Source organism: Gracilinanus agilis, chromosome 4 (genome assembly GCF_016433145.1).
Source record: "Gracilinanus agilis isolate LMUSP501 chromosome 4, AgileGrace, whole genome shotgun sequence".
In the NCBI taxonomy this organism is placed as follows: Eukaryota; Metazoa; Chordata; class Mammalia; order Didelphimorphia; family Didelphidae; genus Gracilinanus; species Gracilinanus agilis.
In genome coordinates, this window is record NC_058133.1 from 220,179,876 (window position 1) to 220,196,998 (window position 17,123).

A 17,123-nucleotide genomic window follows, 5' to 3' on the forward strand; every position below is an offset into this window, starting at 1 on the left:
AGACTTATGTCAGGAGTCAGGAAAGACTTGTGACAGACAGACCAACTAGCAGACTATTACAGTAGTAGGGTGGTGGCATATCAGAAGAGAGAAGAGGAGGGTACATTTGATAGCTGTTAAAAAATAAAATTCACAGGGCTTGGCAACAGATTGATGTTTAACAAAAGACTGGATTTGCTTTGATAAGGAAAAGAACAACTCCTTTTAAGTGAGACAAGGATGGATTAAATAGTAGGAGAAGCTTCCTGGGGCATATGAATTGAGGAGAAGAGGAAAGGAAATTCTTGGTAAATGTCCTCAATCTTTTCAGTGATTTAAGTAGCAAGATTCTTAGCTGAGAGGATACCAAGGGAAACTTGAAGAAGGATGAAAAAGTTTGGAGTAGCCTCTTTCATCAATGGAATAGCAAATCGGGAAGATATAAAAGGATTGTATTACTACCGTGAGTCAAATTGAGATGGTGTAACAAAAATTAGTACTGGACCCAGTCAGCATGGTTTCATAACTTTCCCTAGTTCCATTCAATAGCATGGAAATAAGAGTGAAAGTAGTGGGTGAGGAAAATAAGCCAAAGCTGGGGTTTAGCAAGCCAGGATTGGTGATGGTATAAAGAAATTCAGGACTTGTATAGAGAATAGTAAAGTTGAACTGATTTGCCAAAGGGTCTCCTCTCTCCTATCTCAAGAAGATTATTAGGCTAGAATTATATATTTCTTCTACATCTCAAATATATGTAGTCTGGGAATATGAGAGGTTCAGAATAAAAGGCAATTTTCTCTTCGCTTTCAAGGAAAGGGTAACATTTAGCTACTATTGCCAACTTAGTTCCCTCTTATCAAATTCTGCTTATAAAAAAGACCATCATAAATAGCTAGTAAATAAATGGCTTTTTATCAAAGTAAGCAGTAAACAGAAATTGAGGAAATTATATAAATTGGAGAAATTATATAGACTGGAATAGACAAAAAGATTTACACAAGTAAACGAACTTTTCAGATGGGATAGCTTAAGGAAATGGAGAAAAAACAATCTCATGAAAAGAGTCTGGTCTTAGGAGTTTCTAGGGTTTCAGGCACTGAGAATAAAGGGATATATATGGTAGAATCCAGCTTCCCCATATGTTAGTGGCTCTGGGAAACTTTCCAGTCCACATTCAACTCTTGAACTCCTCTCTTGAACTCCTTCTGTAATGTGTCCACCTTATTTTGGTGGTAATCCAACATAGCAAAATGAGATTTCTCAACCAATCAGGAGTCACATCTCCCTCCACATATTAGAAACAGCAAGAAATACTAGGACAAAATCAAAGTTTTCTTTAAGGTAAACGATATCAAAAAGCGACCTGGAAAATAATTGAGAAAGAGAGAGACAATTTAAGAACCACTGGACTTCCTGATTCCTTTATTAAAAAAAGGCCTGGACACATCATACAAATAGTTCTCACTTATTCTAAATTTACTTCAGGAAAAAAAAATTTGACTTTTTATAAAGAATTCTAAAATCTGTTCTCTTTTCATTTCTACCCCTCAACTTGGAATTCAGTGGTTTCCTACCTCCACAAAAAAAAAAAAAAAAAAAAAAAAAAAAAAAAAAAAGCCTAACTACTTTAAAAAAAAACCATCCAAATGAAAGAAGAAGGGGTTACATGGTCTCTCTCTGCTACTAGATCAAGGCTTGACTTGAAACTTTTGATATTGGTGCCAAGAGGAGACCCTTGTCCCACTCTGCCCCTCATTCTTTCTCCTTTGCTTTTATGTTCAGCCCCCATGTATCTTCCCCTAGACCCTACTCCTCCAGTTCTGGTCAGGCCCTCATTGTCCAGTCCCTCTCCCCAGCGTTCCTCCTCCTGCTGTTGCTTCTCTGTCCCCAGTTTGTTCTTGAACCAAGTGCCAGCCTTTTTCCCTCCCTACCCCAGACCCCCAAGCAAATTCACATTAAATAAAAGTTGCTTCATGTAGAAGTCTGTACAATGATACCCTTACATAAAGCAAGAACTGTCTGTATTTCAAGAAATCCTAAATAAAAACTGTCCAAATAAATTAGAACTAGAGGACAAAGATAAAACAAATCTACCAATCACTTCCCAATAGAACTCCTAAAAGAAAAAAAATCCCAAGAATGTCTTAGCCCAAATCCTATATTTAAAAAATATATACTGCAAAAATACCAAAAAAAGCATTTCAAGTATTAAAGAATGATAGTCAAGATCACAAAAGATCTGACAGATTAAACTATAAATGAGAGGAAATCTTGGAGTGTAGTATTCCAAAAGGCAAAAGATAATGTGCAAAACGGAAGGTAATCCAACATAGCAAAAGTTGTACTTCTACTGGAATAGAGATTTTTCATACATTTCTTTTTTTTTTTAAACCCTTACCTTCTATCTTGGAATCAATACTGAGTATTGGTTCTAAGGCAGAAGAGTGGTAAGGGCTAGGCAATGGGGGTCAAGTGACTTGCCCAGGGTCACACAGCTGGGAAGTGTCTGAGGCCAGATTTGAACCCAGGACCTCCCATCTCTGGGCCTGGCTCTCAATCTACTGAGCCACCCAGCTGTCCCCCCTTTCATACATTTCTGATGAAATGAGTAGAAACTTTGAAATGCAAACTAAGTTTAAAAAAAGGTAAATTTATTCATGCAATTGGGAGGAGCTATATCATAATATAGTGATAACTTTCTAGTAGGAAGAGAAGAAATGAGAATCTCTTTGGAACTTTAATGCCTTTTTATTTTTTAACTGTTACTTTCCATCTTAGAATCAAAACTATGTATGGGCTCTAAGGCAAAAGAGCTATAATGTCTAGGCAGTGGGGAGTTGAGTGACTTGCCCAGTGTCACACAGTTAGGAATTGTCTAAGGCCAGATATGAATCTAGTACCTCCCATCTACAGGCCTAGCTCTCTATTCACAGAAGCACCTCATTGCTCCATGAAATTTTAATGTATTTTTTAAATTCTGAACTTAAACACCAAATAAAGTGTGTGTCCTATAAACATATGAGAACAGAAAAGGAGGATTTTACATGAAACTATAGATCTCTGTTTTGTATAGCTTCCTTTTCTTTTTAAGTAAATAATTTCTACCTTAGTTTTCAAAGCTTCTTTCTTGCCTGTGCTTCTTTCTGACCTTTTTCATTGCATTTTTAAAAGAAAGAAGATGCCTCATGGACCTTATTTTCTCTCTGTTACCCTATCCTTATTCTCCTTTATCTTCCCCACTCCTTTTTTGGTGAAAAGACAAAGAAAAACAAAGCAAAGGGCCTTGATATGAATTGATTCTGTTCTGAGGATTTTAAGAAAGGAAAGAGAAGAGACAGTAAAAAGAAATTCTTAATGTAGAAAGGAGGAAGGAAGAAGAACTTGCTATTTCTCATCATTGAATTGTTTGAGAAAGAAAATATAAGAGCAAGGAGGAAAGGGTGGTAAGGGAACAGGCATCATATGAACCTCACTATATCTTAAAAGAATAAACGCACAGTTTGACAAAGAAATAGATATCGAACTCATCAGTGAAACAAATTGAGATGTGGTAGTGGTTAAGCTGGAGGATAATACCAAGGACAGAATGGTAAAAAGCAGAACAAACTTCCTCAAAGGAAATTTTTTTTAAAAGAAAAGAATGAAACTCTGAGAGAGTGACCATTAATTGGCTGAACAAATGAGTAAATGAATGTACTGGAATATTATTATGTTGTAAGATTATGAAAGAAAGAATATTTCATAGAATCCTGTATAGCATGAACTGAAAATAGAGAGAAATGAGTTTTTATAAGGACTTCAACATATAAAGAAAAAATAATTTTAAAGACTTGAGAACTCTGATTAGTATAATAAGCAACCACAGTTTAGATGAAGCATGCTATCCATCACCTGACAAAGATGCGGTGGTATAGAATAAGACCTGTGTTTTGGATATGGTCATTGCTGGAATTTTCTCACCTTATGATGCATATTTGTTTTAAGGGTGTTTTGTTTTTCCAATGGAGAATGGAAATCAGGAGAAAGAAGAATAATAAATTTGTCATTGAAAAAATTTCAGTTTCAGTTTTTTAAATTACAAAAACATCTATTCAAAGTGTGAAGGATTAGCAAATTTAAGATGGAGGTAACAATACAAATGAAGTTGTGAATCAGTTAGTGACCTTTTCTAGTGAGAAGGAGACTGGCTCAAAGAGCTTCCTCATCTTTATGTTCTAATTCCTGGTGGGTTCTTATGTTTGATTAAAAGAGCACTATCTAAATAATTAGCACTGCCCATTTCTAAACTTGGATTTGGTGAACAGCTCACAAACAATGGCTAGAAAACTGTTCAATCCATTTTTTACATAATTTCTACTTTCTTTAATTTTGTGATTCTTGCCATCTCCTGTTGTGTCAAAGATTGCATATAATTTCCTTTCAAACTGTTTAGCCACAAGAAAACAATTTCCTGGCAGCCCAGCAGTCTCTGCACTGAGAAGTTAGAGACATAAACCATTGGAAAGATTTACCAACTCTATAACCATGACAATAATCACAACTTTTAATGGAATGCTGACAGAATAACCCACTCCACCTAGAAATATGCATTCTAAACTAGGCTATTAATTTTTCCAGGGTCTGTTCACTATCCATAGCTGTAGTAAACTGTTAATGGTCATTTTGTATCATCAACCAAATTTCTTCCTTATCCTCGTTGGTGATTTATGTTGGAGATAGTTGTTGAAGTTTTTAATAGTTATACTCCCTGAAAAAATATGGGGTAAATAAAGAATCCTAAGAATCCAGGAAGTCTGGATTCTGACCCTGATTCTGCCAAATAGTTTCAGTTTATATCATAAAAATAACAGTTGACATTTATTAAGATGAAAAATAATAAAGGCTGATATAAATATATAAATTAGTATTTTAATTAAAGCCATGCTGATAGATAAAGTCATTAGACCACGCGCTTGTAAGAATTCAAAACTGCCGCCCCATTCCCAAATTTCACTTTTACACATTTAAGAAAGTTTTTAACATTTCTATATCAACTTGAAGCTCATATTGAAGACCAATTCCAGGTGAAATTGGACAGAGGAGGAACTCCAGTGCAATTGTTTAGCCTAAGTCTAAAAAGAAGTTTTTCAATTTCACATAATCTAAAATTGTTTTGATTTGAGCTGGTTGGTTTAATATAAGACCTAATATGAAAGTCAAGTTTTATCATTATGGAATTTCTGATGGCCTTCATTAAAACTAACACAAGTGTTTGTGATCTTATTTGTCATATTAGTAGTCAGAATTGTAAAATGAGTGAGGTTTGACTTGGCTCATGATGTACAGGCATTAGAAGAAGTAGGTAGGAGTTCTGGCTCTAAATATTAACTTTATGTGTCTGGTTAGCCATTACATTCAGATCTTAGATGTCAAAACTCTAACAGAGAAATTCTCTGCAAAGAATTTTTGAAAGTTAACTTTTTTCTTCTAGTTTTCTTTTTTTTTCTTTTGTGTAAGATATTGGTATGAGCTTAGTTTCTCTCAGACTGCTTTACAGTTTTCCCAGCAGTCTTAGATGAATAATGAGTCCATAACCCAGTATTTTGTATCATTGGGTTTTTGGAACATTGTTTTTGTATCTTAAAACCTAACATGTTCCACTGATCAACTTTGCCACTCTTTTTGATGTTTTATATTACTAGTTAGATGTAATAACAATTTTCCACATCAGTTTTCTGACATTATATGATCCAGACTGTGTCCCTTCCTTCTCTCCCTCTTCCTGGAGATGATAATCAATTTGGTATGGGTTATACATATATCATAATACAAAACATAATTCCCTATTGGTCATTGCTATAAAAAAATTCTCATATAAAACCAAAACCCCAAAATAAAAACCTAAATAAACTAAAGTGAAAAATAGTATACTTTAATCTGCATTCCAACTCTAACAGTTCTTTTCTGGAGATGGATAATATTCTTTGTCATAAGTTCTTTAGAATTATTCTGGATCATTGTATTGCTGAGAGTAGCCATGTCTTTCACAGTTTGCTCATTCCACAATATTACTGTTCAATTCATGGACATACCCTTAATTTCAAATTCTTTGCTACCACAAAAAGGGCTGCTATAAATATTTTTTGTACAAATAGGCCCTTCCCACCCCCTTTTTTTAAATCTCTTTGTGATACAGATCTAGTAATACTATTACTAGATAAAAGGGTATACACTGTTTTAGAGCCTTTTGGTCATAGTTCCAAAGTGCCCCTCAGAATAGTTGGATCAACTCCACCAGCAATGCATTAGTCTCTCAATTTTGCCACATTCCCTCCAACATTTATCACTTTTCTTCACTATCAGATTGGCCAATCTTATAGGTATGAGGTAGTACCTCAGAATTGTTTTATTTTGCATTTTTCTAATTAGGTGTAATTTGGAACATTTTTTTCATATGATTATTGATAGCTTAGATTTCTTCATCTGAAAACTGCTTGTTCATATCCTTTGACCATTTGGGGTCATCAATTGGGGAATGCCTTGTGTTATAAATTTGACTTTAGTCCTCTATATATTTGAGAAATGAGACGTTTATTAGAGAAGTTTGCTATAAAATTTTTCTCCAATTTTTTGTTTCCCTTCTAATCTTGGTTAAATCTTTTTTTTTGTACAAAACCTTTAAAATTTAATATAGTCAAAATTATTCATTTTACACCTCATAATATTACATTCAATGATATCTCTTGTTTGGTCATAGATTCTTCCTTTCTCCATAGATCTGACAGGTAAACTAGTCTATATTCCCCTAATTTACTTATGATATCAATCTCTATTACTAAATCATATACTCATTTTGACCTTATCTTGGTGCATGGTATGAGAAACTAGTCTGTAATCAGTTTTTGTCATAGTTTTCTAGTTTTCCCAGCAGACTTTTTCAAATACTGAGTTCTTGTCCCAAAAGCTGGGAACTTTGGGTTTATTAAACACTAGGTTGCTAAAATCTTTTACCTCTAATTTATTCCATTGATCTACCATTCTATTTCTTACCAGTGATGATTACTGCTTTATAGTATAGTTTGAGATCTGTTGGTACTGGTAGGCCACCCATCCTTCACTTTTTTTTCATTAATTCCTTTCATGATCTTTTGTTCTCCCAGATGATTTTTTTTCAGTCTTTAAATAATTTTTGGAAGTTGAATGGTATGGAACTGAATAAATAAATTAATTTAGGTAGAATTGTCATTTTTATTATATAAGCTTGGCCTACCCATGAGCAATTATATGTCTTTCCAGTTTGTTTAGATATGACTTTTTTGAATGAAAAGTGTTTTGCGATTATATTCATATAATTTCCACTTATCTTGGCAAATAGATTCCCAATTATTTTATATTGTCTACAGTTATTTTAAATGGAATTTATCATTCTTTCTCTAACTTTTCTATTTTTTAATCAATATCAAATCATTCAAATGATTACTTGTGATAGTGTAGTTTGAGATCTGGTCCCTTCCAACTTTTTTCATTATTTTCTTTGAAATTCTTAACCTTGCATGCCTTGAAATAACTTTTGAAGTATAAAAATATTTAATAATTATTTATTATAATATTTTATTACTCCATGGCTTAGTTCTATAAAGTTGTCCTTTGGTAGGTAGGAGTTTGATTGGTAGGAGTCTTAATATCTAAATTATATTGAATTATTTTTATTATAGTAATATAGCCTAACTGTGAATGCCTCTAATTATTCAGGTAAAGAACATTTTATAATTTTATCCTACTATGTCCTATGTGTTTTTCAGAGAACTCCCAGGTATTTTATATATTACATTGTTACTTTGAATGGAATTTTTTTTTTTCTATCTCTTCTTTCTGGATTTTTCCTGGGTTGTACCTATAATTAATTACATGAGGACCATGAAAAGCTGTGACTACAAAAAAATTAAGGCCATAAACTGCTGGTAGCAATGAGTGAAACTCATCATATTCTGTAGCTCAAAGAGCGAAAGTGTATTCTGATACAGTTTCTAAGACACTACTCTGTCCCTGTTCTTCTTCCCACTGCAATTTAGACTCTGGGACTCTGAGCTCTGTTAGATGAAAACCAGGCTTCCATATCATACTATTTCCTCTCTCTGAATTACATCCCTTACCCCACCCCTCTTTTTATATTATTTCCTTCTATTTAAATATAAGCTCCTTGAAGGAATATACAATTTTACTTGTATTTGTATCCCAAGGGTTTATCACACTTTCACATAGAAAATGCTTAATATATGCCTTCCCATTTATTTATTCATTAGAGAATTTGGTTTATATATTTTTTCTTTAATTTTTACTGGTTTGGGTATCAGGACCATATTTGATTCATAGAATGAATTTGGCCATATACCATCTTTCCCTATTTTTGAAAACAACATAAAATTTTAGTGAAAATTGCTCTTTAAGTGTTTTATAGAATTAACTTTTCAGACTATCCATCTGAGCCTAGGGATTTTTCTCAGTGAGTTCCTTTATGAATTGTTCAATTTTCTCTAATGAGATTGGGGCATTTAAAATTTTCATTTCTAATTCAGGTGTTTTGGGCATTTTATATTTTCTTGTGAATATTCATCTGTTTCACTCAAGTATTCAGTTCTGTTGAAATATAGTTGGATAAAATAGTTTCTAACTTCTTTATTCATTGTGTTTTCCTTTTTATATTGGAAATTGAGTTTTTCCCAATTTTTTCATAGTAGGTAAGTTTCTTGAACCTATTTTATTTATCAAATCAATAGGTTTTGTTTCAATTTTATTTATCTCTTTAAGAATTTTTATTTTTTTATTTAATTGCCTTCCTAATTTTCTTTTTGTTGCATGCCCAATTCATCAATCAGTTCCTCCTCTTTTCCTGACACATGTTTAAAGATATTACTTTTCTTTGAAGTACTGCTTTGTCTGCATCCTTAAAGTTTTAGTATGTTTTCTCATTGTTGTATTTTCTTTGATAAAATTATCTATTCCTATAATTTGTTTTTTGACCTACCAGTTCTTTAGGATTATTTAGTTTCTTTGACTTTTTTTATTCTTTCATCAGTACCCCTATTTTTATTGTAATTTTGTGTCATCAGTAATGACTGTATCTAATGTTTCTGCTTTTCTGCATTTCTTTATAAATACATGTACAGTTTTTGTCTTTACCATGCAAAGTATATCCCTTTTGTTTCTCATTTTTAGTGACAAGAGATCTCTCATATCTAACTTTTCTAAAGTTCTATTCATTACATTACCTTCTTATTAAAAATATTTGTCTTGGTCTGAAAGGGGCACATCGATGTCTCCAACTATTATAATTTTGCTCCTTCTATTTCTCCTCATAATTCGATTGATTTTTCCTTTGAGAATTTAAATGCTTTGCCATTCTATGTCTATATTATACAGATATTATTTCATGCTGCTTTTAATTATACTGTAGTTATGGCTGCTTTTACTGCTGGGTTATGTGAAATGATGGTTGTCACCCTCAACTTTGTTGGACTTATTTAGCATGTAAAGAATTGTACTTTGGCTCCTCATTTTAGCTGTATATGAATCTTTATGCTTCAAAGGTGTTATATACAATTTAGTGGTAATCTACTTTCTAATCTATCCTACCATTCTCATTTGGTTTATGAGTGAATTCATCCCAGTAACATTCACTGTAATGGTTAATTGCTCATTTTCCTATGTCATATTTTTCCTATGTCATATTCTTCCTCTTTTCCTCCTGGACTTTTTAAAAAAACAAAGAAGGAGTTGGAGAAAGAGAAAGAATCCCAACACTAGGAATTTATAATTGAAGTGGTCTCTTATATTCCTCTATATTGTCTTTATTCACCAAACCTAAGATTCCTGATTTCTGTTCCTTAAATTTTTTCTGACTTTTTAATTTCCACTTCATGATTCATCCTCCAAAGCTGAGATTTTTTCTCCTTGTAACTGTTACCCCCTTGGCTCTTCTCTCCCTCTTCTAACTCCCTATCCCTGTCTTTCTCTGAATTGAATGTATTTCTACAAGAAACTGCCTCTGTGTATTCTTTATCCTGACAAATAAGAGTGAGGTCATAAGATGCCTGTTGCCCTATCTCTTCCATCTTTGTAGTCTTCTTAAATATTTCATTTATGCAAAATAACAAGATCTTCCTCTTTCTTCCTCAACTTTGAGAAAGTTCTTATATATCTAAGATGTTTTCTTTTATGATTTATTGAAATAAGGTTTCCAGAATTTTTCGGTGGTCATTGTTTTCAGTGAATATCATTCTTAGATTGTCTTTCATTTACCTGTTGTCCAAGTTAGTAGTTTGTTTGTTTTTGTTAATTTTTTTTTATTTTAAACCCTTAATTTCTGTGTATTGGCTCCTAGGTGGAAGAGTAGTAAGGGTGGGCAATGGGGGTCAAGTGACTTGCCCAGGGTCACACAGCTGGGAAGTATCTGAGGCTGGATTTGAACCCAGGACCTCCCGTCGCTAGGCCTGGTTCTCAATCCACTGAGCTACCCAGCTGTCCACCAGGTCAGTAGTTTTTGATGATGTGTAACTAATAAGTGCTTCCACTTCCTTTGCTCTCACTCTCATCTTGACTCTCTATGGTCTGGCTTCTGACTTCATCATTCAACCGAAACATTTCTCTCCAAAGTCATTGGGAATCTCTCTTTTTTTAAACCCTTACCTTCTGTCTCAGAATCAATACTGTGAGTTGGTTTCAAGGCAGAATGGTTAAATGACTTGCCCAGGGTCACATAGCTAGGAAATGTCTGAGATCAGTTTTGAACCCAGGACCTCTTGTCTCTAGGCTTAACTCTCAATATACTGAGGCACCTAGCTGTGCCCCCATATAATTTTTATTATTTTACACCACAAACAAATGATGATAATACATGTCTGAGCATCAGTAACTCCTAAATTTTGTTCTTGTCTATGAAACTGATGAGCTAAATAGACCAGAAAAAGTCAGTCTTCCTCCATTTTGTTTTTTAATTTTTTCTTTAAAATCCTTACTTTCTGTCTTAGAATCAATACTCAGTATCAGTTCTGTTATGTGGAGATGCAAAGCATGGAATCCCTGCAAAGATACAGGGACTGCCTCACCCAGAATTCCAGGGGACCCCCCTGGAGAACTTTGGGTCAGGGGGCAGTTGAGAAGGGTTTGAGTCAGTTACTTTGTGGAGGTTGAAGTGAGCAGACACCCTGCTTACTACTCCACACTTGGGGGTTCACTTGAGAAGCCATAGTGGCATAGCCAGTATGGTTACTACTTAAGGATTAGCCTGTTTAGTAGGATTAGTTTATATCAACTTCATTACAACAAATATTTAGTAGATACTCATCAATAGCAAGAGATCCAGTTTTAGTTAAGTGTCTCATCCCCTCCTGTGAGGGGGGAAGGGCAGTTTCAATCTAACAGTTCAGGGTCACCTTTCATTATCCTAATACCTTCATTAATCTCTCTAGTTTTCCTTGTTATTACTTAATATAACCTTTATCTTCAAATCTGTGCCTAGTAATTATTTGGGGGGATACTCACAACTTAGTCTGGACATCTAGTTTGAATCCTGTCTGCTGCCAGTTTAAGATCTTCTCTGTCCTCAACAGTTAAATAGCTAGCTTCTATATACTCATCTAACTGACCTGCGAGGAATATAAATTAAAGAAAAGGAACATTATTGGGGTTTCAGTCATAAGAGAAACTTACCAGAAGAATCTCATTCCTGCTTTCATTACCAACTGAAACCAGCAACTGTTTAGGGGGGAGGGGTTTGAGAACCAGGAGTGTTTAGCCTCCTCCTTTCCTCACTGAAGCCTTTCAATCTGTGGCTCTTTACTTGAAGCTCTAATATTGGCCCTGACACATTATCTGCTTCTCCAAATTATCTGTTATTATCATCATAACAGTTCCAAGGCAGAAGAATGGTAAGGGCTAGGTAATTGGAGTCAAGTGACTTGCCCAAGGCCACACAATGAAGAAGTGTCTGAAGCCAGTTTTGAACCTGGGGCTACAATGTCTATTTCCATATTCCCCATGTTGTGACTGAAGACACATATCATAATATGTGATCTTAATTACAATATGCTCTCTGACCTTTTCTCAGTGCTCATATTTCTTGACCTCAATGCAGCCTTTGACACTGTCATTCACTCACTTCTCTCTGGAGTTTTATGATACTGTTCTCTCCTTGTTCTCCTACCTATCTGACTACTTCCTCTTAGTCTCCTTAGCTGGATCCTCATCTATGTCATAGAAGCTAACTATGGGTTTCCTCCAAGCCTAGATGAGGAAGATACCCAGCATAGGTCTTCATTTTAGAGCCTCTGCCTGGGGACCACTGTTAACCTGCTATGGTTTGACAGACCAACAATTTGATTCAGCAGGCCCCAAGTCTTTAATTTAGTCTTAGTTGAAAAGATTATAATTATCTTGCATTTCCTTGGAAATGTTGCTTGTTTCTTTATCTGTTGAATTTGGAAATGATGTATAGATTTTGGTTGGAAATACTACTTCCCCAAACCATTTTACAACATGTATAGCAACCTACTTCTAGTCCCTCCCATTTCCAATTCATCCTAGGGATCTGCTATCATATTATTTTTTCTGAAACACACCTTCTTTAATGAGTGTCTCCCTCATTCAAAACCTTCAGTGACTTTCAGTGATCCACTGACAAAATAGGTCTACTGGCCCATTTGGACAAAAACCAAATTTTTTAACCTAATATTTAATGCCTTCCAAAATCTGACCTTAGCCCTCACAGGGTTTCTAGATTTATCCCATACTTATACAAACCCACCACTTTAGCCAAACTCATTTCACTCTATGCCTGAAACCCTCCTCATCCCTCCCCATCCTCAAATGCCATTCCTCTCCTTTATGCTCTTCCTTTCAGTTGCCTTTCAATTCCCAGTAATATGGCTCAGAAGAATGATTGGGATGCAAGATCAAAAATGGGTGTTTTCTTCATTAAGAAATCTCCCATAATAGGACTGCTTTTAGAAAAAAATTTTCCATGGTTACATGATTCATGTTCTTGCTCTCTCTCCCCACCCCTCCCCCCTCCCCCCATAGCCAACATGCATTTCCACTGGTTTCCTCCTATGTCATCGATCAAGACCTATTTCCATATTATTGATAATTGTTCTAGGGTGGTCATTAAGAGTCTACATCCCAAATTATGTCCGCATCAACCTATATGTTCAAGCAGTTGTTTTCCTTCTGTGTTTCCACTCCTGTAGTTCTTCCTCTGAATGTGGGTAGTGTTTTTTTTCTATAAATCCCTCAGAATTGTCCTAGGTCGTTGCATTGCTGCTAGTACAGAAGTCCATTACATTCAATTTTACCACAGTGTATCAGTCTCTGTGTATGATGTTCTCCTGGATCTGCAACTTTCACTCTGCATCACTTCCTGAAGGTCATTCTAGTACACATGGAATTCCTCCAGTTTATTATTCCTTTGAGCACAATAGTATTTCCTCCAGTTTATTATTCCTTTGAGCACAATAGTATTCTGTCACCAACAGATACCACAATTTGTTCAGCCATTCCCCAGTTGACAGGCATACCCTCGTTTTCCAGTTTTTTGCCACCACAAAAAATGCAGCTATAAATATTTTTGTATATGTCTTTTTCCCTATGATCTCTTTGGGGTACAAACTCAGCAATGGTATGGCTGGATCAATGCAGAGCCTCCATTGCCTGTAACTTAGATCCCAGGACCAACTTAGCTATTTTCCTGCCACTGATCTTTGATAGATAATAAGAACAGTTATGGTATTGATTATTACCAGATGCAAGAGGAAGGAAAGCTATGTTTCAAATCCATGTGTGACTTAATTATTCTTGTATTTGCATTTTCATTAGTAGATTGGGGTATATGTAAACTTTTCTAGGAAATCAACTTTACATTAATACTTATAGCTAGCCAGCTAGCTAGTTAGCCATGGCTTTTAAACAACTAAATCACTTCATTCTCACCTGCCTATTTGTTGTTGTTCAGTTGTTTCAGTCATGTCTGACTCTTCATGTCTCCATTTAGGGTTTTCTTGACAAACTTACTAGAGTGGTTTGCCATTTTCTTCTCCAGTTCATTTTGCAGATGAGGGAACTGAAGTAAATAGGGTTAAGTGACTAGCCCAGGGTCACACAGGTAGTGTCTGAGGCTGGATTTGAACCCAGGTCTTCATGACTCTAGGTCTGATCCACCATGCCACCTACCTGCCTACTTAGGTTTTTCCAAATTTTAAAAATCCAAATTCTAGTAGTTGCAGGGAAGGGGCCCTTACTAACTAATTGAATTAAATAATGTGATATATATGCTTCTATTGTAAACACTTGTAAGAACACTCCTACTTGAAAACAAAATGCTTCTATGTTTTGGTTTGGTTTTTTTACTAGACTTGGGTCTTTATTGGTATAAATCAGTGGTTCCTAAACTTTTTTGGCCTACTGCCCCCTTTCCAGAAAAAATATTACTTATCGTCCCCTGGAAATTATGAAACTATTTATTGAACTCAGAATAGAATGTAATACAAAAAAAGTGTGGCCATCACCACTCTCCTGGATCACTGCAGCACCCACCAGGGGGCGGTAGCGCCCACTTTGGGAATCCCTGGTATAGATAAAATTCTAGATAAGGTAAGTCTTTCTACAAAGCAGATTAGCATCTGTTTTGTAACATGTGGTTTCAGCGGGGCACTGAGTAGTTGTGACTTGCCCATACATTTGTAAGATTAAAAATTAATATCCATATACTTCAAGTATTATATTTTTATAATAATTTATTAATAATAACTTGAAGAAAATGGAAAATGATAGCCTTAGCAAAGAGAGAGTTGTCTGGACCATGAAAAGCAGGAAGAGAGAGCAAGCAGGAGAGCAGGGGAAGAAGAGAGCGAAGGTGGGGTTACACACGGATGAAAGAGGAAAGGGATGCTGGGTAATGTAATTCAAAGGTACAAAATTCCAATTACACACACGTAAAGCTGGGAGAAACTTTAGAGACCAGCAAGTTCAATGCTGCCTACCACCCCCTTATTTTGCAGATGAGGAACTTGAGGCACAGAGAGGTTAAATGACTTGCCTAGGGTCACTCAGCTAGTATGCTTGAGGCAGAATTTGAACCCAGGTCTTTCCAGCTCCAAGTCTGTGATCATCCACTTTGTCATATTGCATAGCCAATATGTGTCAGATGGTAAACTCAAACCCACCCACCTTCCTGACTCTGAGGCCAACTCTCCAATCACTATCTCACGCACCTCTTTGATATTTTTTTAAATTACTAAATTTAAATAAAAATAAATTATTTCGATCCACTGGGTTAGCTGCACAGCATTTGGTTGTCTCTGTGACCTCTTTAACTGTAGACTTAAAAGAAACTTTTTTACTCCTATGAAATCGCCCAGTTCTTATCACAGCACAACATTTGGTCTTAGAAATCAGCAATCTATCATTAGTCTCTCTCCTCTACTACATCAGGCTCCAGTTGGAACTGGCAGCTAATTATGTATAATCATCTGTAACCAGTGTAACACAGTGACTAGTTAGAATAGATTTGTTTGTTATCAGCAAATGCACGTGAAGGAGAATGAGAAATAGAAAAACAGGTGTTGTTTCAGAGCCCATAGGGATGGAATCTGAATAAAAGCCTCCTTTTTTAAAATTCCAGAAATTAATTGCTTATCTTCAAAAAAGATTAGTTTTTTCCCCAGCTGTGTGACCCTGGGCAAATCACTTGACCCCAATTGCCTAGTCCTTATTGCTCTTCTGCCTTAGAACCATATTGATTCTAAGACAGAAGGAGAGGGTTTTGTTTTTTGTTTTTGTTTTTTAAGATTAGTTTTGTTACCAGTGGCCAAAGTTTGGCAAACACTGAGTTCTTTCCTGAGCATTTACTCTTTAAAGTGAATTTTGGTTAGAATGATAAAGGAAAACTGTCCCCATAGCACTTTTCCTCATTCACCAGTAGGTGATGCTGTAGTTGGTCATTTAAATTACTGCTTAAAAATTAACTTAATTGTATTCTCAATCTATCTTCTTTACCAGGTTTATGTGCCCTATCTATTAACCATTCCAATTCTTACATTGCCTACCCTGGAAGCTTAACTACTGGGGAGATTGTACTTTATGATGGAAATACGTTGGTAAGTTGACTATAATTTGAATTTTCTAGATGTGTGTATAATCACCTGTCTGCTAATAAATGAGGCAAATGGTGATGGAGAAAGAGCAGAGCTTTGCAAAGAAGATACATAATATTTATCTTTATGCTTCCCTAGCCACTCTAGTGAGGTGTGTAGCAGGGACAGAAGATGTTCGCTTTCAGTCCAACCAACAAGTCATTATTCAAACATTACTGTGACGCAGAGTGAGAAGCTAACTGAGACATCTGCCCATGGCTGATTGCCACTTAGACATATCGCTTTATGCAGTGCTGTAATTCTGACCAATGCATACCTGTTCCGTATTTCCTTCGTTTAGGGGCTCACAGGGCATAATGATTCTTTGGGGAGAACCTGAGTTCAGAGATGGTAGCATATCGTAAGAAGACATACACTTTTATTCAATAATATCTTTTGACTTGGCTGTGTGTCCATCTGTCTGAAGACAAGAGAGGAGACAGGATGAACTGGTGTATATGCTGCTTCCTTTTGCTGCCAATTCCATTTGTGAAAACCAGTGAAGGAGTCATTTTATGTCCTGGGTGAGAGGGGAGAATGGCAGAGGCAGTACAGTAAGATAGGTAGAGAATCCAAGATGAAGATAAAGGAAAAGAGGCTCTGCTTTCTTCCCAAGTCAAATCCCTTTTGTTCCTTGTCCTTAACAGAAAACAATTTGCACAATTCCTGCCCATGACGGTCCACTTGCTGCCATCACCTTTAACTCTGTGGGATCCAAACTAGCCAGTGCTTCTGAGAAAGTGAGTGGGTATGAGACTAGCTGTTTACTAATTTCTTCCTCTTCCAAAGGTTGAATGAGGTGATGTGGGGAGGGAAGTTTGTGGCACTGCCTAGTCTTTCTGTTGCTACATTGTGACTGGCATCTGTCCCTGCCAAGGATAAACTTCAGAATGAAGCTTGCTCCTTTTAGCATATCTATATCACATTCAACAAATTAATTCAACCTGCAAATATATAAGTGCCTAGGATATTGTGCTTAGA

The 17,123-nt window shown here is 35.6% G+C and overlaps 1 protein-coding gene across 1 annotated transcript in view; it reads left to right on the forward strand.

The window, feature by feature from the left end:
• The window catches only part of WIPI1 (WD repeat domain, phosphoinositide interacting 1), a 47,131-nt gene that overhangs the window by 22,002 nt on the left and 8,006 nt on the right, over positions 1–17,123 (forward strand). Inside the window, exons 5-6 of the mRNA XM_044676230.1 lie at positions 16,009–16,106; positions 16,790–16,882. Coding sequence (XP_044532165.1) covers positions 16,009–16,106; positions 16,790–16,882 — 191 coding nt within the window. The remainder of the gene's footprint in view (positions 1–16,008; positions 16,107–16,789; positions 16,883–17,123) is intronic.